This window comes from Pelodiscus sinensis, chromosome 4, assembly GCF_049634645.1.
Source record: "Pelodiscus sinensis isolate JC-2024 chromosome 4, ASM4963464v1, whole genome shotgun sequence".
Lineage (NCBI taxonomy): Eukaryota > Metazoa > Chordata > Testudines > Trionychidae > Pelodiscus > Pelodiscus sinensis.
The window spans coordinates 9,899,375-9,920,763 of NC_134714.1; the positions used below are offsets into that span (position 1 = coordinate 9,899,375).

The 21,389-nt window shown below is 47.8% G+C and overlaps 1 protein-coding gene across 2 annotated transcripts in view; it reads left to right on the plus strand.

Annotated features, from left to right (window-relative positions):
• The window catches only part of PELI2 (pellino E3 ubiquitin protein ligase family member 2), a 228,053-nt gene that overhangs the window by 97,991 nt on the left and 108,673 nt on the right, over positions 1-21,389 (plus strand). The window contains exon 1 of one of the 2 annotated variants that reach the window (XM_075926281.1): positions 11,171-11,381. The exons of the other annotated variant lie outside the window; for it this stretch is intronic. Within the exon in view, the coding sequence (XP_075782396.1) occupies positions 11,305-11,381 (77 nt within the window). The 5' untranslated portion in view covers positions 11,171-11,304. Of the gene's footprint in view, positions 1-11,170; positions 11,382-21,389 lie in introns of those variants that run through there. 2 annotated transcript variants of the gene reach the window in all.

The following is a 21,389-nucleotide window of genomic DNA, read 5'->3' on the forward strand; positions in this document are numbered from 1 at the left end:
GGGCCTGCACATAAAGATATAAAATGAATCAGTTGACCATAAATGGACAGTAGGATGGATAGAAAGCTGGCTAGACTGTCGGGCCCAGCAGGTTGTGATCAAAGGCTCAATGTCAGGATGGTGGTCGGTTTCTAGCGGAGTGCCCCAAGGATCGGTTCTAGGGCTGGTTTTGTTCAATGTCTTTATTAATGACCTGGATGAGGGGATGGATTGCACCCTCAGCAAGTTTGCGGATAGCACTAAGCTAGGGGGAGAGGTAGGTATGTTAGAGGGCAGAGTTAGGGTCCAGCGTGACTTAGACAGATTAGAGGATTGGGCCAAAAGAAATCTGATGAGGTTCAACAAGGACAAGTCCAGAGTTCTGTACTTGGGACGGAAGAATCCTATTTCCCTAGGAGGGTGGTGAAGCACTGGGATGGGTTCCCTAGGGAGGTGGTGGAATCTCCATCCCTAGAGGTTTTTAAGTCTCGGCTTGACAAAGCCTTAGGTGGGTTGATTTAGTTGGGATTGGTCCTGTTTTGGGCGGGGGGCTGGACTTGATCATAGAATCATATGATTCTATGATCTATTATTTCTCTTTCTTCTGAGGTTGTGAGACCATGGATGGCATTAGACCTGCTCAGCAGTCTTTCCATTTTAAATCCTTTTGAGGGTCTGATTCATGCAACCATCTAAGTAAGTGATTAAAATTAAGCACATGCTTAAGTCCTTTCTTGAATCACACCCCTATTGAGCCTCCTTGATTTAAAATCACTTCTTGTCGTTCATGTTCGGCTGTGGGGTTGTTTATTTGGGAACATTGCATTCTAACACTTTTCTGAACATGTTTGGTATCTCCAACCTTTCCTTCTGATCTGCACCACTGGTATAAAACAGCTGCTCGTTGTAAATCGGCATGCAAACTCTCCATCATACCAGCAATAGTGACAGCAAAGGAACACTGCCAGAAATCTTTGTAATTTTCAGTAACAAGGAACACTCTTCGACAGATTCCCTACTTTGAAAAGTCACTCACAGGCCTGTGACCATGAGATATTTAAGGTTCTTAACAATAATTGAATGCAGCTGTGAGACCATTACTAAATTATTTCAGCAGTGGAGTTATATAGAAACACCAGAGACATGTTGCTTGCTCCAGTTACAAGGAGGAATTTCTATAGCTATAGAAAATAATTGTACTGTGATTTGATTCTGGAACCCACGCAGGCCATTTAGACAGGGAGGGAGTACAAACCGACACAGCTTCACCGCAAAAAAATAAGATTAAAAGCGTTGGAAGCAGAATTTCCTTAGAAATTTCCATTGGGAAATCGGCACTTTTCGAGAAAAGGCCCATCATCCCCTGAAACTACTTGGGGTTACGGGGACTGAGCCGTCAGATTTACCTCCCTTCTCTCTTCCTCTCTTCTTCCTAGTCTGAGAGAGAGAAAATGGAATTTCAAGATTAAGAGACTATTATTCCTGCTCACCTTCTTCACAGCTCTAGCTCAGCAGCAGAGACGGCATCACATAAGTCACTGTCAAAACAACAGACAAACACATTTAAACAGAAAAAAATGCATCAATCCAATTCTGAGTGCATATGCCCCTCAGGTTAGCAGAGTTTTGTACTACGCATATGAAAGTAGATGATGCCTTTAACTCAGGGGTGGGGGATCTCAGGCCTGGGGATCGGATGTGGACCCCTGCTTGCCTGGATCCAGCCCCCAAGACTCAGCCCCCTCCCCAGCATTAGGCACCACCATGGAGCTGGAACACCCAAAATCTACCAGGGCAGGGCCCCCAAGGCTCTGGTAAGGGAGAGGAATATGCAGAGTGTCTTTCTGCTTCTCAATTAGAGCCTCTTTCGAAAGATCGCGTCTAGACTGCAGGCGGATCTTTCGAAAGAGAAATCCGCTTTTTCGAAAGAGAGCACCCAGCGAGTCTGGATGCTCTCTTTCGAAGACGGCCTCTTTACATTGAAGAACGCCTTCTTTCGAAAGAGGAACTTTCGAAAGAAGGCGTTCTTCCTCGTAAATTGAGGTTTACCGCCATCGAAAGAAAAGCCGCGTTCTTTCGAAATAATTTCGAAAGAACGCGGCTTGAGTCTGGACGCAGGGGAAGTTTTTTCGGGAAAAGGCTACTTTTCCTGAAAAAACCCCTGAGTCTGGACATGGCCTTAGGGGCCACATCAGTGAGGGGTTTTTTTTGTTTTTTGTTTTTTGGCTTCTCACTTGTGAAAATCCCCCCCGACTGATTTTTCTGTAGGTCAGCGGCCCCTGAACCGAAAAAGGTTCCTCACCCCAGCTTTACCTCCTCTTCTCAGCTACGCTAGCTCAGCCCCTGTAAATGTCTCCCTCTTCTCCAGCTAAGCGTCACATGCAATGATTGCCCCCTGCTTCCTTTTGGACTCTTTCCAAGGCTGTAATTGAACATGGCTGTGTAGGCCGCTATATATTATCTAGAAGCCCCCTGCCAAATCTCTGGGTGCTAGGCACTATACAAACAAACATTTCCAAACCTAGCAGATAAGACAGACAAAGGGAAAGAGGGTGAACAGAGGCACAAGCAATAGAATGATTTTTCGAGGGTCACACAGTAGTTCAGCAGGCAAGTTCAGCAGGCAAGGATGGGACCCCATTATGCATAAGGTTGCCAGGTGTCTGGTATTGACCTGGACAGTCTGGTATTTTCGTCTCCTGTCCGGTAAAAAAAATTCAGAAAATACTGGACACCTAAAATGTGCGGTATTTTCTGATTTTTTCCCGGCCAGGATGCAAAAATATCAGACTGTCCGGGTCAATACTGGACACCTAGCAACCCTACACAGGGTCCAGCCTCCCCCTCCCCCAACTTCCTCCCCCCACCTCCTCCCCCTCCGCCCATCTCCCCCCACCTCCTGCTGCAGGGGAGCTGTCTGGCCCAGAGCAGGAAGACAAGATAGCCGCCAGCTGCCGTCAGCCTTTTAGGAGAGGCAGAGCCGAGCCTGTTCTTAAAGGAGCCATGCTGTTCTTTAAATTTTTTTTTAAATTTTTTTTGCTTAATAACTCTTGGCCTCCTTTTTTTTTCTCAACAACTTTGGTCTCCCCCCTTTTTCTTCTCAACAGAATTTTTTTCCCCAGTGGTTTTTTTTGGGGGGGGGAGGTGTTCGGTATTTTTGATTAAACCATCTGACAACCCTAATTACGCACTAGAACACATGTGTTTCCTGCATGTCATCAAAGTAAAAAAACCTAACAGTGCTCTTGACTATGGATGAGAGAACTTGGGTGGAGAAGGTTTGGAAAGTCGGTCAGTGCTATCCACTTACACCACAGACTGCCCCACGGGTAGGCACTCAGAAGGGTCTGTCTTTCCAAATGGTTTTCCTGGCATCTTCAAACCAAGCTTCCAAACCATAAGGAAGAAAAGCTACAGGTTGTGGGCTGACGGTATCTGAAAAAGGGTGGGGAGGGCCAGCAGATCTGGCAGGGTGTGGACAGAGAATGCTGTTTCCTCTTCAACTGCAGTGCAGTGGCGCTGGAACAATTTGTATGGGGGGGGGGGGCACTGAACCAGACTGTAAATTGTGCATATGATGGAAACTACTTCAAGCTAGGGAGTGCTGCTGCATTGTCGCCCCCTCCTCCCTCCAGGACCATAAGGTTCAGCACCTATGATGCAGTGAGCACACCAGCGTGTGCTGCCTGGAGGCTCCTGGGTAGGGATCCTACCGTATTCATGGTCCACTTTGGCCAATTTCACACTCATAGGATTTAAAAACAATAGATGGCATGACGTCAGCTATTGCCATGTGAAATCACGGTGTTGTGATTGTAGTGGTCCTGGCCCCAAAAAGAAGATGTAGGCTAGTGGTCCTCAACGTGGTGCCTGCGGGCGCCATGGTACCTGCCGGGCCATTTCTGTCCGCCCGCCGAGTAATCGGGGCCAGCCCCGCCCCTGGGCACATTGTGCATGGGCAGTGCCGGCCTCTAGGCACGCAGTGTATGGGTGGCCCCGCCCCCGGGTGCACGGCACATGGGCTGTGCCGGCCCCGGGTGCGCGGCGTATGGGCGCTGCTGGCTCCTGCGTGTGTGGCTGTGCCGGCCCCAGGAGTGCGGCATATGGGTAGCGCCAGCAGTGGGCATGCAGCGTATGGGCGTCCCTGCCCCTGGGCACGCAGCACAGAAGCAGCATCGGCCCCAGGCGCGCAGCACATGGGTGATACCGGCTCTTGGACGTGCGGCACAAGAGCGGCGCCGGCTCCGGGAGTGCAGCGCATGGGTGGCACCGGCACTGGGCACGCAGCGTATGGGTGGCCCCGTCCCCGGGTGCCTGGCAGCCCCAAAAGGTTGGGGACCACTGATGTAGGGGATCACAAGGTTGTAGGGACGGTTGTGGCATGGCTACTCTTACGTCTGTGCTGCTGCAGGTGGCGATGCTGCCTTCCGAGCTGGGCACTTGGAGAGCAGTGGCTACTTGCAGAGGGCCACCTCCAGCAGCAGCGCAGAAGCAAGGATGGCTTAGTACAGCATTGCCTCCCTTATTTCTGCACTGCTGCCGGCAAAGCTGGGCACTCAGTTGGCAGCCACCACTCTCCACCCACCCAGGTCTAAAGGTAGGGCAGAAATAGGGGGGCAATACTGTGACCCCCTTAAAATAACCTTGTGATCCCCCCCGGCAGCTTCAATAGGTTTAGCCCCACCTCACCCTTCCGCTCACGTTTGAGAAATTGTGGTTTTCTCCATGAGATCAGTACAGCACAGGGTCTATTTGAAACCATGGGAATGTGGGCGGGCGAAGCCCAGTATAGGGTAAAAGTACACAAAAGGTCAGGTGTCACAGTGGGACACCAGATTTCACAGTCTGTGATGCATTTTTCATAGCCATGAATTTGGTAGGGATTCTCATCGGGGATTCTTGCTCAAATCAGCCAGAATTCCTCTTTGGGTCTCTGGATGCTGCCCAACCCCCCTGCACTCTTACAGTAGGTTGGAACAGTTTTGACCAGATCTGCTGTTTTGTGGGAGCCAAAGCATGTTCTGGAGATGTACCGGGGGGTGCCACCAAGTTGTCATCAGGAAGAATTTTTTGGATCCTGGAGCTCTCTGGTCACTTCTGACGAGCTGGAGACATGAATCAAAAGCCTTGGGTTTTCTCTTTGAACTTGGCCATTTCAACACAATTACGTTTTGCAATAACATTTGAATGTTTGTTGCAATGCAGGATGAAAACACCTTGAAAGTTACCATGAAACGCAACTGTTGTTCTCTGGACCCCTAACTCCCATTGTGCCTGCATGCTTATCATAAAATGAAGCTGAGAGAGGCCACGCCCATATTTGACCCAAGCAAATATCAAGAGGCTTCCTTCTTTCTATTAGCCATCTCTCTAGGGAAGTAATATCTTAAGGGAAGTATATTTCTCCTTGTTCTTCTACCCATCCTCTCATTCCTAGACAGCACTCCAGTATGATTACATGTTCTAATAGAGGCTGTAGAAGAAAAAATAAAATGCTCCCACGCATTTGGTTGACAAAAGAACTTTTAGTTCGAAAGACTATCCTGCTCCCACTGAAATGCAGGGGAGTTTTGCTTTGTCTTAGCGGCAGTGGGAGTGCACTGAATTCTTTTGGAGACGTTCTTGAGAGTTAAACTAATTTTGTTTAGATTATATACAAGCGGAGGAGTTAATACAAACTCCTGTTCACGCTGAAGGTAAAGAGGGGAAATGTAGGAATGCCGGACGAGGAAGCAATTAGTGTTGGAATTTTTCACATTTGTTTTTGATTTGTATTTGTTTTTTCTGACAGTGACTTACTGCCCAGCTTTCCTTGCTGTTTGTGTCAAGCAATAAAGAAGATAAATATATCTGTAATAATTCAGCTCCCTGTCTTTAATTCTGTTTCCTCAAAGCCTCTAAGAAAACTCCAATTCTGTCGCATTTCAGAATTGGCTGGGTTTCATTTTACCTTATCGCCAGAAGCGACAGAAGAATATAATTGCCAGGGAAATTAATAGCCAAGTACAACTTCAGTGCAGGAAAACCAGATCTTTCAATAGGAGAACCAGAACTTAACTAACAGTTATTTCAATGGAATTTAAGCCATTCTGAGATTCGAGGCTGGAGGGAGCTATTTACGGGCTCATGTGAAACTCATTGTGGAATCAAGACCACACCAACCAGAACTATGGATGGTGACAGCGAGTTTCCTTCATATTCTTCGGATGTTCACAGTAGGGATGTAAGATGTCGGGTAACCGAGTAACTGCTGAAAATCTCAGCAGTTCCACGGTTACGCACACGGCAGGCTCTGAAGTATAAAGCTTAAAATAAGCTTTTTACTGCAGGGCCTGCAGCAAAGCCTGCCCAAGAACAGAGCTGCCAGCCCCAGGGAAGATTCTTACCTGGGCCTCCTCTGTGAGTCCTGCTCCCAGGGAGCCAGCGTGTAATCTGTAGTGGGCCGGGGCTACCATGGACAGGTGGAACTGGAGCAGTCCCTGCCTGCGGTGGGCTCTATGGGGCTGGAGCAGCACTCTGTTCCAGCTCCTGGGGTTAACTGGAATGGGTTCGCGTTCCTGTTTAGGGTGATGATTACTGGTTAACCAGTTAACCTTTCACATCCTTAGTTCACAGCGGTGTAGCAGCCAAATATTGTGTACATGAGACTTTCCAACTCAATAGCATTGATTTCTATTTAGTCTAGGTTGATTTTGTGCTTTTGTTAGGTAACAAAGGAAAAGAAAAGAGAAAAAAGCTGAAATCTAATTGGATTTGTCAGGCAAACTCCACGCTGTAATAGACACTGTCTGATACACACTGTCCAGCATACATATGCAGCTGGAAATACAAGTCTTTAGAAGTAACTGTAAAAATTATTGACTCATTTTTCTGTCTTGGTTTCCTTTTCTGGGAGTGCAGCTAATTGCCTATGAAATTAGCTGTGAGCTCGTTTTGTGTGCACACAGCCTGTGTTTGTTCATGTACATCAGATAGCTAGCTGTTCACCCACAACTTTAGTTGCATGGTCTTTGTGGGTGCAAAAGGAGTGAGTTAAAATCAAACGGAGCTCATCTGGAGGCTGTCTGAAAAATCTGACTCATTGGGCTTGAGAAAGGGACCACCTTTTTTGTTTCCCTAATCCTGCAGCTCACTGGGGCTATGTGTAGACTGCAGGCTTCTTTCGGAAGAAGCTTTTCCAGAAGAGATCTTCCAAAAAACTTCTTCCAAAAGAGTGCATCCACACTGCCAAAGCGCATCAAAAAAGTGATCTGCTTTTTCGAAAGATGGACGCACTGAATGGATGCTCTCTCGCATGTAAGCTGTGATTGCTATGGATGGAATGGCCACCAGGGCATCTGTGCTTTTTCCTCTTCTTCTGAAAGAACTCCCTCTTCCCCGTCCACCTACGCCTAAAGTGCTACATTGTCCTGCATTTTTTTTCCAAAAGAGTTCTTTCGCAAAAAGGCTTCTTCCTCGTAGAAAGAGGTTTGCCAATGTTGGAAAACCCTTCTGTTCTTTCGATTTTTCCCCTCGAAAGAATGTGATTGCAGTGTGGATGTAAGTGAAGTTTTTCAGAAAATGCCGTTTTTCCGAAAAAACTCTGTCGTGTAGAAGTAGCCTGGGCCACTGAGCTCTAGCCAGAGACGCTTCAGAGTTGGTCTAACTTCCACTGGTTGGTGGTGGCTCTTTAGGGGTTGATTACAGCAGCCGTAAGGGCATTGCAGGATTGCTGCAGTGCTTTAGCTAAGCCCTCTTCTGCCTTTAGTCCCTCCACTGTGGGAACCTCTGTGGACTGGTTAGAACAGTGTGGTGTTCCTTTTGTACCTCTGGAAATATGCAAAAGAATCATAGCAGGAGCCATGCTCCGGTTTCATTTATTTATAGATTTGGCTACCCTTTAACAATGATTTCCAAAGTTCCCCACCATCCAACCCTATTTAAATCTCCTCCCCACGATTTCATGATTGTCTTTGGAAAGGCCTCCCACAGACTACAGAATAGTTGCAATGCTTCTTTCCTGGAAAGGCAGCAGAAATGGACAGCATCCATCCCTATTGCCTGCAGTGGGACTCGTTAATAATCTGATCACCAGCTTTTATGCACAATATTATTTTTTTAAAAGAAAGTTCTTAAAGGTATTTAAAAAAACCCAAACCCAACTCCCTAAAGAGAAAAAAACTCAGATGCTCAGGATCATTGTAAAGCCTGCACACATAAAATGGAGCGTAAATGTCTGCCAAGTGGAAACATGGCCTTTTAAGCAAGTTTTTCTTTAAAGTCTCCTTTAATTTTTTTTTAAAGCCTAAAACAAGAGCTGCTTGAAGAACAAAAGCACAGGATGCTTTTTAAGCCTTTAGAAGATGAAACCAAGCTTCAGTGGCTGGAAATGTGGGCTTTAAAGTTGCTGATAAATAAAATCTTGAATGGTGTTTCCTTTACCCCCCACCAAACACAATTAAAAGACTCTTTGGGAAAATCTCATAGGTGCCAGTGCTAAAATTTAAAAAATGAAAGGCAATCCACGTTAGTTTATTTATTAATTTATCCACCCAGTAAGTGTCTAGCCAATTGTGTGATATCGAGTAAAGTGCAGTGAATATTGTCAAGTATGACCACGTCTCCCTGCCATACATAATATCATTATTGCTGTCCTTTATTTGCACACTTCTTGGGACAGAGGGAGAAGGGGCTGGTAAAGAGGGAAGTTTTAAAAGGAAGTTATTACTATTCATAAAACCAGATGGAAATGTTGATGGTTCTGGATGTTCCCCTCATAGAATGGGTTTGTCCTCGACAAGTAGTCGTTGGACGATTCCATTGCTGATCTTGAATGCTGCCACAAACATTTGCTTTTGGGATCTCCTCTAGGCAGTGTGTTTCCTGCTTGGCACTTTAATATGATGTGTCTCAAAGGTGGCTCATTTTAGGATTATCTGTCCCTCCACTTCTATCTTTGCTTACAATCAACATCTTGCTAGGGCACATAGAACATATTTTATTTATTTGCACAGGAGCAGAAAAAATATATTAGAGATGGGTTTGCATGTAATCAAGAGCTTCCACCTTTCAACAGTCCCAGGCCTTGCTTGCAGGGGTGGGAAGGACTGACATTCAGAATCTGAATGGATCAGATGGTTCACGCACCTCTCTGTTAGAAAACAGGAATAAATAGAAAATGGACAGAACTAGTTACACCCCTTAATACTAATACTGGCTGTCTAGTTTCATTAAACGAGCATTCTCCTAGTCTCCAACACTTGGCTATAGCTTGAAGCTAGTGAGTGAGCTGGATGGCAGTGATGGTCACATGATTTTCCTGTTCGGGGCTGTGATGATGATAAACTGGAATCCCTTCTTTGAAAGAATAATCTAAAACTGCTTCTGGTTTGGTTGGCTATGCCAGCTGTCTTCCCACTCCAGATCACTCTCGAGCCTGAAAAAGAGTTCCCTGTTCTATGTAGTTGTGCTTGCAATATTGATCTCTTGCACTGGATATGTGCACCATCTATCTACAACATGTAACGTGGAGGGGAATCACATGGAATTCTGCCCAGACTGGTAAGTGTCAGTGATCTCTATATAATCCATTGCTAGTTATGATGTGCTTACTGGGAACCTAGAACCAAGTTCCAGTGTGAGATGAAGGAGACACTGATCTTGAATTCCTGCTGTGATGTGTGTGTATATGTGTAAGAGAATGCTGGAGAGGGCACTGGTCTAAAACAACTGCTGTTGTTCGCAGTGAAAAGAATGCAGAGCTCGACAGGTGGAAGGGATGCCAGTCAAAAACCTTTGCTTTCGCATGGGTAGAGATTATAATGGTGCAGAGTGAAGGACCTGCCATGGTGTGTTGGTCTAGAACACAACTCCAGTGTAAGGCAGACAGACTGCTGACTTAGAACCTACTGCCTAGACACAGCAGTGCCCTGATCTGTAGGTCTAGAATACGGATGTAAGCAACTAGTCAACTACCTGATAAACATATGCTTATCCGGTAGTCAAGTAGTGATTCGACTAGTTGCTCCCCTGCACCTTGCTGCCTCTATCAGAGAGAGGCAGCAAAGGTGGGGAGCAGAAGCAGATGGTGCTGGGGAGCCAGCTTCAAAGCTGGTTGCCTCCAGCACTGTCTTGTGGGGCCAAAAGAGGCAAAGGCATAGTGGAGGACCAGCGCGAGCTGGGAATCAGCTGATTTGCAGCTCACACCTGGACTCAGGCACTGTGTCTTTGCTTTTCAAATGTATTAAGAACTGCCAGGAATCAGCTGTCCCGGCTCGCTTCTGGTCCTCTGCACTGCACATCTGCTTTTTAAATGTATTACGAGCCTGACAGCTCTTAATACATTTAAAAGTCACAGCCTCACACCGGCCCAGGAGCTAACTCTGCTGTGGCTCTGCAGATACCCCCTTGGCAACTAATTGAGTAGTCGATGGAAATTCCATCAACTACTCGATTAGCTGATTATCCGCAATATAACAACTCTAGTTTAGAACACAGCGCCAGTGTAATCAGGCAGATGGCTGACCTAGAACCCACTGCCTAGACACAGCAGTGCCCTGGTGTGTTGTTCTAGAACACAGCCCCTGTGTAAGGCAGACAGACTTCTTACCTAGAACCTGCTGCACAGACACAGCAGTGCCCTGGCATGTTGGTCTAGAACGCACCCCAGCGTAAGGCAGACAGACTCTTGACCTAGAACCTGCTGCTTAGACACAGCAGTGCCCTGACACGTTGGTCTAGAACGCACCCCAGTGTAAGGTGACTGGCGGCTGACCTAGAACCCAGCAACTAGGCACAGCTCTAGATCCCCACGAACTAAACCCCGGCTGCCTCTATCTGATAGGTTCTAGGTTCTCGCTCTACAGCCCCGTGAACCTAGAACCTCTGGGAGCGGTGCCGTGGGAGGGCGCAGAAGCTGAGCGGAGCCGCAGCCCGCGCAGGGGGGGAGCGTTGGCCAAAGCCAGCGGCCCCTTTAAGAGCCGCCCCGTCTCCTTACTCTATGTTTACATAACACAGCGGGCTGTACCACTGCGGTCCCCGGAGGGGGTGAAGAAGCAGGGAGGGGCGGCTCAACGGCGACTCCCTCCCCCCGCCCGCGGGCACCGCGGGAGGGCGGGGCGACGGGGAGCTTGGCCAGCCCGCGGTTGTGGGCGGGGCTCGCCCTGACTCTGCGCCTCCCCCCACCTCCCGCTGCCAATTGGTCTCGTCCCTCTCCCCCCCTCCCGCTCGGCTTTAGTGGCTGTTGTCGGGCGCTCGCGGGCTCAGTGCGGGGCGCAGCGCGGAGCCCGCTCCGGACCCCCCCCCCCCATGGGATTGTAGCGGCGGCGGGCGAGCCGCGGCGGCCCCATGTTCTCCCCCAGCCAGGAGGAGCACTGCGCCCCCAACAAGGAGCCCGTCAAGTACGGGGAGCTCGTGGTGCTGGGGTGAGTGGGGGGCGGGGCGGGGCAGGGCTGGGATCCTGAGGGGGCAGCTCGGAGCGTGCCTGAGAGCGCGGGGAGGGGGCAGTGCCTGGGGGGGCGCGCGGGAGGGGGGCGGTGCTGGGGGGAGTTAGTGCCTGAGTAGGGGGGGGCAGCGCCTGGGGGCAGTGCCCGGGAGGGGGGGCAGTGCCTGGGGGCAGTGCCCGGGAGGGGGGGGCAGCGCCTGGGGGGGCGCGCGGGAGGGGGGCGGTGCTGGGGGGAGTTAGTGCCTGAGTAGGGGGGGGCAGCGCCTGGGGGGAGTGTCCGGGAGGGGGGGCAGTGCCCGGGAGGGGGGGGGCAGCGCCTGGGGGGGCGCGCGGGAGGGGGGCGGTGCTGGGGGGAGTTAGTGCCTGAGTAGGTGGGGCAGCGCCTGGGGGGAGCGCGCGGGAGGGGGGCAGCAGTGCCTGGGGGGAGCGCGCGGGAGGGGGGCGGTGCTGGGGGGAGTTAGTGCCTGAGTAGGGGGGGCAGCGCCTGGGGGGAGGGGGGGCAGCGCCTGGGAGGAGCGCGCGGGAGGGGGGGCAGCGCCTGGGGGCAGCAGTGCCTGGGGGGAGCGCGCGGGAGGGGGGGCAGCGCCTGGGGGCAGCAGTGCCTGGGGGGAGCGCGCGGGAGGGGGGGCAGCGCCTGGGGGCAGCAGTGCCTGGGGGGAGCGCGCGGGAGGGGGGGCAGCAGTGCCTGGGGGGAGCGTGCGGGAGGGGGGGCAGCGCCTGGGGGGAGCGCGCGGGAGGGGGGGCAGCGCCTGGGGGCAGCAGTGCCTGGGGGGAGCGCGCGGGAGGGGGGGCAGCAGCGCCTGGGGGGAGGGATCTCTGAGTGGGGGGCAATGAGGTGCCTGTGCGGATGCTGGGGGGTTGCGATCGTGAGGGGGAATAACTGAGGGTCCCTGAGTGCGGGTGACTGAGGGAGGACCGGTGGGGGAGGGGATGGGGGGAATCTCCCCCCGGGGATGGCGCAGGGATCTTTTGTCTTCTGTTTGCCTGTGAAGGTGAAATTCGGGGGGGGGGGGGGGGCAGGAGCCCTGGAGCAGGGAACTCCCAGGGCCACTTAGCTCTGAGCTGCTCATGGAGGCTCTGGGGTGGGGAGCATCCCTCTTCCCCCAGCAGTGGTGGAGTTGGATGGGTGAGCGAGGGGAACACGGGCCCTGCTGCTCCACTCTCCTGCAGGATGTTCTTGGTGGGGGGCAGGGCTGGTTCTTGTGTTGCTCTGGGGTTGCCGCTGGGCTGGTGCGTTGCCCTCTTCCTGTGCCTGGTCTAAGGCACAACTTCCATTGGAGAGTGTGCCTGTAGGTGATCCATGCCCCCTTTGTAACTATAGCCCGTGCAGTTCCCCAATAGCTGGCAGTCTCTCTGTCTCCCATTAGCCTAATGCAGATCTGTGGGATGGATTTAAACTCCTGGTTCAGGCAAGGGCTTGCTATGCATGGTTAGGGATAATATCTGGGCTGGTTCCATGGACCCTATTTCTCAGTGGAGCTGGCCTCAGTGTGCTGAGCTTTGGGGCCTGCACTGCTGGGCAGGTTGCAGTATGCTTGTGTCCCTGTGGCACTGAAGCTGCTGTAGATGGGACCTAGCAAGGCTAGCTTTTCCCTTAGCAAACATTCAAAGTTCTTAAGCATGCAGCATGACGAATGCAAAGATATATAGATATAGATATGTATACACACACACAAACACACAGAAGTTTCTAAACACTGATTATGGAGTGTATGAAGAGATCCTGCTTACGTTTCTCTGTGCATTATATAGTTTGTAGGTGGCAATTGCCTGTAATCATTACACTTCAGTAATTAAAATCTTCCCTTCAACTGCTTACGTTTTCTAGTGGCATCTTTGTTTGTAGGATAGATGTTGTCCCTTTTGTCTAGATTGCAGGGGGCATGATGAAATTAGGGGAGGAGGGAGGAGAAAGAGGCACTTACATTCAGATTTGTAGTGGAAATGTTTATTTTTTTAGAGCCTGATATGGATCTTAAAGTAATCCGCTTGGTATTAATGTTCCTAGCCCTGCTGTTAGAGCTTGAAGCTTTTCTGCTGAACATCATAGTAGCTGCTGATGAACATAAGGCATGTAAGCCGTATTCACTGAATGCCCTAGAGAATGCTGTAAGATGCATAAGTTTACAGTTATCAGAATTAAATGCATGTTCAGCAAATGGGGAACGTTTTTAGCAAATAAATACAGAAAGCTTTAAAATGGACCATGAAGCAGAGTTCCTGAACAATTAAAGAATTACTATGTTAATAACTTCTTTCCCCCACTACAAATCTGTTAAATGCTTCCTAGAATGAAGTAGAAAGCCATAATCATTTTTAGACTAGCAATCTCTTATGAAAGGATGTTCTCTTTTGCAAAGCAATTAATTGGATTTTAAAATCCAACAGAAAGGAAAAGCCCTTTTAATCTTGCTCTGGTAAGCAGTCTGTATGTTCTATGGGGTGTGTTTAAGTAACACTAAATATGTGTCTGGAGACAGGAATAATATGTCGACATAGTTCCTATGTAGTGGAGTTCAGCTATGGCTGTAAATGCAATGACTAATCTTTGAAAAGTGATTAAAAGCTGTATTTCAGCAGTTTCAGTTGGAAAAATCCCTGTCAAGCTGTTAAGAGTAGGAGAACGTGTCTTGGTAATTGTGATTTGGTGAGAATGGAGGCTAACTTCAGCTGTGAAACAGTTTCTCTCATAGAACCATAGTGCAATGTTAAATCTTTAATTTAATTAGATTGTATAAATTGATGCTGTGCTGCAGATGCTTTGTGTGCAGCTGGAAGCACATTTCCCTTTCTGTTTTGCTATATTTAGCAATATTTGAAAGTGCATAAGTCTAAAACATTTGGCTCTGATCTTAATTTGGTGGATTCTGCTATGCTTTTTTTAAACAATATGATGACCTTAATGATATAAGCAAATATCTTTTTAGTGCCATGCATTTCTATTTAATATGAAATTTACAATAGTGAGATTTTCAGTAAATGTAACATTGGTTTGAATAGGTTAGGATACATCCTATTTTCTGCTTTCCAAGTATACTGAGGTGTTTTTGTACAAACTGAACATTCTTTTGTCCTTTTTACAAAATGTTAAGATTCTAACCTAGGAAGGGCCTCTCCACAGAAAAGAGTTTACTCATGCAGGTAGCTTTTCTAATCTAGTAGTGCCTCAGCTGTGTATTGGCACATTTAGCTTTGCCTTTGTTGACTATAGCAAACCATGTTAACAGATTAATATTTACATAGTAGACTTATAGTGTGAGGATAGGACAAAGCCAGAAAACAAAATTGTGTACATATTCCATTTTGGCAGAATTAAGGTTTATGGCCCTAAATTATGAATATATAATCCACTGCATACCCTTCCTCTTACCACACTGCACTCGACCTCAAGCTGAGTACACTTGATTGCCATAAATAGCATACAATTCTGCTTTCTTTTTTCCAGTATCAGTGTTGAATCTCTATTTGGATGGGAACTAGGGATGTAAAACTCCATTTAATTAGTTAAATGTTAATTTTAACTGGTTAACTGATTAAATGGGGACAGGTTGGGGGGCTTCTGACCTTAGGTGGGACTGCCCAAGGGGCTGTTCCTTGGGTTCCGGTTAACCGTTACCCGATAAGCATCACCTGTTAACGAGTAACCGGTTCAAACCCTTAACATCCCTGTTGGGAACTCTCAGAATAGAGAATGCACATCTGTTCAGCATTCTTAAAAAAGTAGGCAGAATAACCTTTGAATTTTCCTATTACTTTTGTACAAAACTGAAGAATTCCAGATAAGTTTTTGAATGAATGATCTCATTTTTGAAGAATTAGATTTACATTAACATCTCTAAATTGACAAAAAAAGTAAAGTGCAGGTTGAATCTCTCTAGTCCAGAACTCTTTGATCCTGAAACATCTGTTGTCCAGCATTATTTTACTTAGCTGGATGTCCACTTTTCATGGATGTGGCCAAGTTTCCTACAGTCTCATAAAGTTTGTTTACAGCCACCAGTCCTAGCTCTCAGTGTTCTGTGCTGTTGTTTAGCTTTAATTTACTCCTAAATGTCCTCTAACAGCCCAGTAAGTGGTGGAAGTGTTGGTAATTCTTCTAGACCTCGTGTGGTTTGGAAAATTTCCTCGTTCAGAACTGGTCAGGTCTTAAGGGTGCTGGACTAGAGAGGTTCAACCTGTGTCAGAAGTGTAACTCTCCTTGTGGCATTTTTTTAATGAAGAGTATAGTAATAAAATGACCTCTTTAACAGATAGAATCTTAAAAATTCATTGTGTAATTGTTACAATGTTATTTAAAAATTTTAAATAGGAAACATTGATGTTGTGTGTTGGACAAGAACAGAAGTATGATCATACTGGGGTCAGATCCAATGGGACATCTATCCCAATATGTTTCTGGCAAATGCTTCAGAGGGAATGAAAAACAAAAAAGGGCAATTTCATGTGATCTAACAGTTGTCGTCCTGTTGCAGCTTCTATTTAGGGACATCCAGAGAATGGGGTGTGTGTCCCCGAACATTTTGGCTTGTGAACTTATCTAATGCTTTTTTGAATTCAGTTATATTTTTGGCCTTCATGACATCACATGGCAATGAGTTCCACAGGCTAGTTAACTTTCTTCATTTAGGAGTGTTCTAAGACTAGTTTAAATTGGATGTCTGTAAACTGTTGATGTGTAGTGAAGCTAACTTGCTTTGCAAACTACTTCAAATCGTGCTTATGTTAAGAAAAACTAATTTTCCCCTTCCCCCATCTCTGCTGTCTTTACATTTAATGGTATTATAAACAATGTTGTGCTCTGTGTATGAGTTAAACCTTACAATCAAAGAAAAATACTTCACTGGGAAAACTATGCTTAATGCCGAAAGGTGAACATGTGATCTGAAAGACTGTACTTAGCAATAGCTGTGATTCCTTGTTGGCCTGTTAACATGTTCATTAAAGCACTGATCAAGATACTTTGATCAAGTCACCCCTTAACCTTCTCTTTGGTAAACTAAATAGATTGAACTCCTGGAGTCAGACAGTCCCTGTGCTGTTAAGGAGAAGGAAAGGCTCAGGGAAGGAGACCAATAAACTGGAGCAGAGGGAAACCATCCCATAGTTGGGACCCCCCCCCCTTCCAGAAGATGTTGTGTTATCCTCTCGCATTAGGATACCTCTCTGGGGGTGGGAACTCCGGTCATTAAGAAAAGGCAGATGGTAGTACTCGGGGAATTCGGTCATTAGAAATATAGATAGCTGGGTTTGTGATGACCAGGCAAACTGTATGGTGCAAAGGTTGCAGATTTCTCAGGACATCTAGATAGACTTGTGTAGTGCTGGGGAGGTGCCAGTGGTCATGGTACATGTAAGTACCAATGACATAAATTAGAGTAGGGAAGGAGGTTCTAGAGGCCAAATTTAGACTGCTAGGAAAGAGAGAGAAATCCAGGACATTTTTGGTAGATCTGAAAAGCTTCAAGTACCTCCCGCAGGGCCAGGTAGTCAGGTAGAGCTTCAGAGTCTCCAGTGAGTAGGGAAACGATGGCGTAGGGAGGAGGAGTTTAGATTCATTAGGAACTGGAGAAACTTTTGGGAAAGGGGGAGCCTATACAGGAAGGATGGGCTTCACCTAAACGAAAATGGAACCAGACTGCTGGCACTTAACATTAAAAAGGTCATAAAGCAGTTTTTAAACTAAACATAAATTAACTCTATGCAAATATTTAACTTGTTAGAGCTGTTGTTTCAGGCATTGGCTTAAATGTGTTTTGATAGTGCTTCTCATTAGTGGTTGTTAAAGCACTTTATAAAGAGGTGAATTATCATTATCCCCATTTTACAGTTGTGGAAACTGAGGCAAAGAGAAGACATGACTTGCTCAAGGTCATCCTGTGGGAGACTGGCGGAACCATGAATAGTCAGCAGGTTTAAAACAAAAGGAAGTAGTTCACACAATGCATAATCAATGTGTGGAACTTATTTCCAGGGGATTTTGTGAAAGCTAAAACTATAGCAGGGTTCAAAAAAAAGACTAGTACATTCATGATGGGAGGGAAAAATCCATAAATGCCTATCAGGCATGATGGTGAAGTATTCTGTATGCTGGGTCAGTGGTTCTCAACCATGTACCCCAGAGGGTATGCAGAGGTCTTCAAGGGATTACTGCAGCCTCATCTTGTGTTGTGATGCTTTTTTGCTTTATAGCTTGACTCTGTATACACTTTTCACCTCTGTACAACCGAATATGTGGCATAGATTCCTTGACTCAGTATTCGAGCAGCTCAGATTCTGCTATCCAGTCTTATTTAATATATCTCTCTAAGTTGCACATAAGAACCATTTTCTGAGAAATGTCCTGGTGGCCAAGGGCTTCAGCATGTTTTAAGGTACTGCTTCCTCTATTGGTGAAGAGAAGTGTGTACATGGTTTTTTAAAAAAGTCACAGCTGGAAGGGGATCAGTTCTGCAGTTCTGATTGTCTTTTATTTGTTACTACCAGTAGCATCACTGAGCTCTTTGTAGGTGGGCACTTCCTGGAAATATTTTATGTGGTGTCATGTTCCATTAACTATACAGGTTAAGAAGGCCTGGTCCTTGTCCTCGCAAGAACTTTCAGTCAAATTACACTCAAATATTGCTGTGGTGGACATGGTTTTAGAATCTGAGTAGAAATCTAGACATGAGGCAACAAAGTATGCAGTGAAACAGTAGGGAGTGGTTAAAGGAAGGATGACAGTTGCAGTAATAAGATTACATGGTTACTCAGCAAAAGTAGCATACAGCGTAGTAGAGCAAAAGTTTATTTTTGACTTGATATAAACAAAATATAATTTTAAATTGGCCCTTGTAGGTGTCATATGAATAGGACAGAATTTTGCTATATACCTTTTTTTCTTTTTCCCCCCTCTTAGAACCTATGTTTATGCCTAACAGCTGACCTTATTCATTGCCTTGCCACATCAATGTAAAATCACAGCTAGTGACACAGTCACCACAGACTGATTTACTTGTTACAAGAATATATGTGAAAATGAAGTTGGGTGCACTGCAAAAGTAAACTGTAATTCTCTCTCATTCCCTCCCCTCCTTCTCTGCCCCAGCAAGTACAGCCAGCAAGCCTGTCACACTCAGAAGAAAACAAGTCCGACACACTTCTTTTCTGAGTTCCTTGCCTTCCTATTTACTGCACTTTAGGTATGCTGACCATACGTCCCAATTTTTCTGGGACAGTCCCGAATTTAAATACTCTGTTCCGGTGCCCCATCAAGTAGTGAAATGTCTGCTGGGGATTTCTGAGACATTTCACTACTTGATAGGGACACTGGCTTGTGGGAAGAAGCAAGAAATGGTACTGTGCCATTGCTCCTCACATGGCACAACAGCCCCCTCCCCGCCAGCAGGGTGCATAGGTCAGCATGCTCGCTTCTGGTGGCATGCGGTCCCTCCTTCTCTCCCTCCCCATGCAGGACCACCTGTGCTGTATGCGGTCCTGGTCTGGCAGCACCACCTCTTCTTCCGGGACACCTTGGAGCCCCGGCAGGAACTGCATGGAGCCCAGCTGGGGCGCTGTGGGGTGGGGTGTGCTTGGGCTCGGCAGGTGCCAGGACTGGAGTGGAGGCTGCCTGTGGCGCTATCTTTAGTAATGCTGTCCAGGTCCCCATGGGCGGCCTTGGCTCCAGCTAAAATAAAGCGGCCGCCGCATGAGGTACATTCCAGTTGCTGCAGCCTCACAGGAATGGGTCTCGTGTGGCTGCTGCTTGACTCCAGCTGGAGCTGGGCCACCCGTGGGGACTGGGACCATGGTACTAAAAATAGCACTGCGGGTGGCCTCTGCTCCAGTCCTGGCACACAGTCCCGCCCCAGCAATAGCTGGGGCCAGACTGTGGTGCTGAAAATAGCGCTGCAGCCTGGCTCCAGCCCCGCAAACTGCTTTCCATGTTGAAGGTGGAAGGTGAGGGAAGGGGTAGGGGGAGAACTAAAGGAAAGGTGGGGTGAGGAGAGAAAGGGGCTTGTGCTGAGGGCAGAGGGGGGCTGGCTGGAAAAGAACGTGGAAGGCACCAGAGGCAGGGTGGAGGAGACCATGAGGAAAAGGGCAGGAGTGGAGACGGGAAGAAAGGTGTCAGTGTGAGAAGGGAGGGAGCAGGGTGATGCTGGGAGAGAATGGGGAGGGACAATGAGGGCAAGAGGAAGGAAGAGGAGAGGAGTGGGTGCCAGGAGAAGAGGGGTTGAAAGGTGATGTGGGCATGAGGAAGGCAGGGATGGAGCAAGTCATGTATGAGGGAATAGAGGGGCATGAGGAGACCTGGGGTAACAGGGTGGTGAGGAGGTGGGCACTAGGGAGAAAGAGGGCAGGGAGGGAAGGAGGAGGCACCAGGAAGGTGCAGGTGCCAGGAGATTATGGGGTTGAAGCAGAGGGGCAGACGCCTCTAGGAGAGGGACGAGCACCAGAGGAGAGAGGCAGGGCAGGTGGGTATAGGGAGGTGTTAGGAGAGGGGATGCGGATGGGGTAGATGATAAAAGTGGGGCTAGAGGAGGAGTGGACATGGGGAAGAGAAGGGCTGGTACAGGGGAGGAGGGCAGGTCCCAGGAGGGCTGAGAGGAGTGAGAATGGCAAGAGCCAGGACAATAGAGGAGGGTGAGGGGTGGAAGGCAGCAGGCACCAGGGAGCAGATGGGGCGAGAGGAGGGGAGGAGACATGGCAGCAGAGCGAAAAGGAGAGAGGTTTATAAGATATTTATTAATAACTTGGGTGCCACAGTGGAACATACCCGAACAAGCCACGTGAACTCAATACTGGTGCACAAGACAAAATTCACTCCGCTCATGGGAGAAAAATCTTAGAGGGAACACTCCTCCCCCCCCCCCCCCCCGAGTTAAAGCAATGTAGATTGGGTTGCATGGAGGGATCATATGGGGGTCAAAACCCATCCCTATTGGTAGGAGGACAGTGGGCAGAGTTCTCAGAGGGGACATACAACACCCTTTACTGCTGGTCATGTGTCCATCTTGACCCTGAGGGTACTATCTCCAGGGGTGGGACTTCTTGTGGCAGGGGGTGTGGCTAACATGTCCCTAATTTTTGCTCAGAAAATATTGTTACCCTAACTTTAGATAAAATGCCAAAATGTGTATTTTTTTCATTAAAATCAGTGGTGCACAGCCTTCTGTGTTCAACTGGACTTCATAAATGTGTGGATATGGAAATAATCCACTAGGCTCCGCTGGAAAATGAGCACAGGAGGCATACTGTCTGAGTCCCAGTGGCTATTAAGTCTTGAACAAAGCACAAAACTTGACATTCCAGTGATCCTTTGTTCCCAATTCCAGTGGGCATAGGGAGTGTGTGGAAGTGATACTCAGCTAAGATGCTGGGGATGGTGCATTTTGGTACCCCCATGGGCAGGCTTGTGCAGAGTTCATTATTCTGGAAAGGCCTGATTTCCCATTTCTTGTCTGGAGATTGCCATGTGGTAGGCCTAGTGGAGAGAGCCAGATGCTTCTCTTGGAGGTCTTGTCTTGTAGGACACCTTACTGGTCGGGAGAAGGGAGCCAAATGTGTTCTCTGCTGTTGTAGAAAAAGCTCAGGTTTGTTGATCTGGCCATCCCTAGTGTGGCCTGTTACCAGAGGGCTGCAGCAGGGAAACATTTATGTGGGAATCAGAGTAGTCTTCCAGTATGTAGTTGAGCACTGGCCATGCTTTCTTCCTAGCTCTCTTCATCAACCCGTAAACAAAACTAGATCAAAAGCTTTGCTAATTCTTAATTAGTAGCAGACCTCCCCAAATAGAAGACTGGTACATGACTGATATTTGCCTTACAGGTGAGGCAAGCAAATCCAGTTTTCATCTGTGCTGGCCTCTTCAGAATAAACACCCCTCCCTCAAGAGCCTTATTGATAATTGAGGGTCAGTTTTTGGCTGTTGTGTCTAAGGTATTATAGAAAGACTTGTTTAAATGTCTTGACACGGTGACATGTTCTCTCTAGCTATGTGTCAGCTAGGATT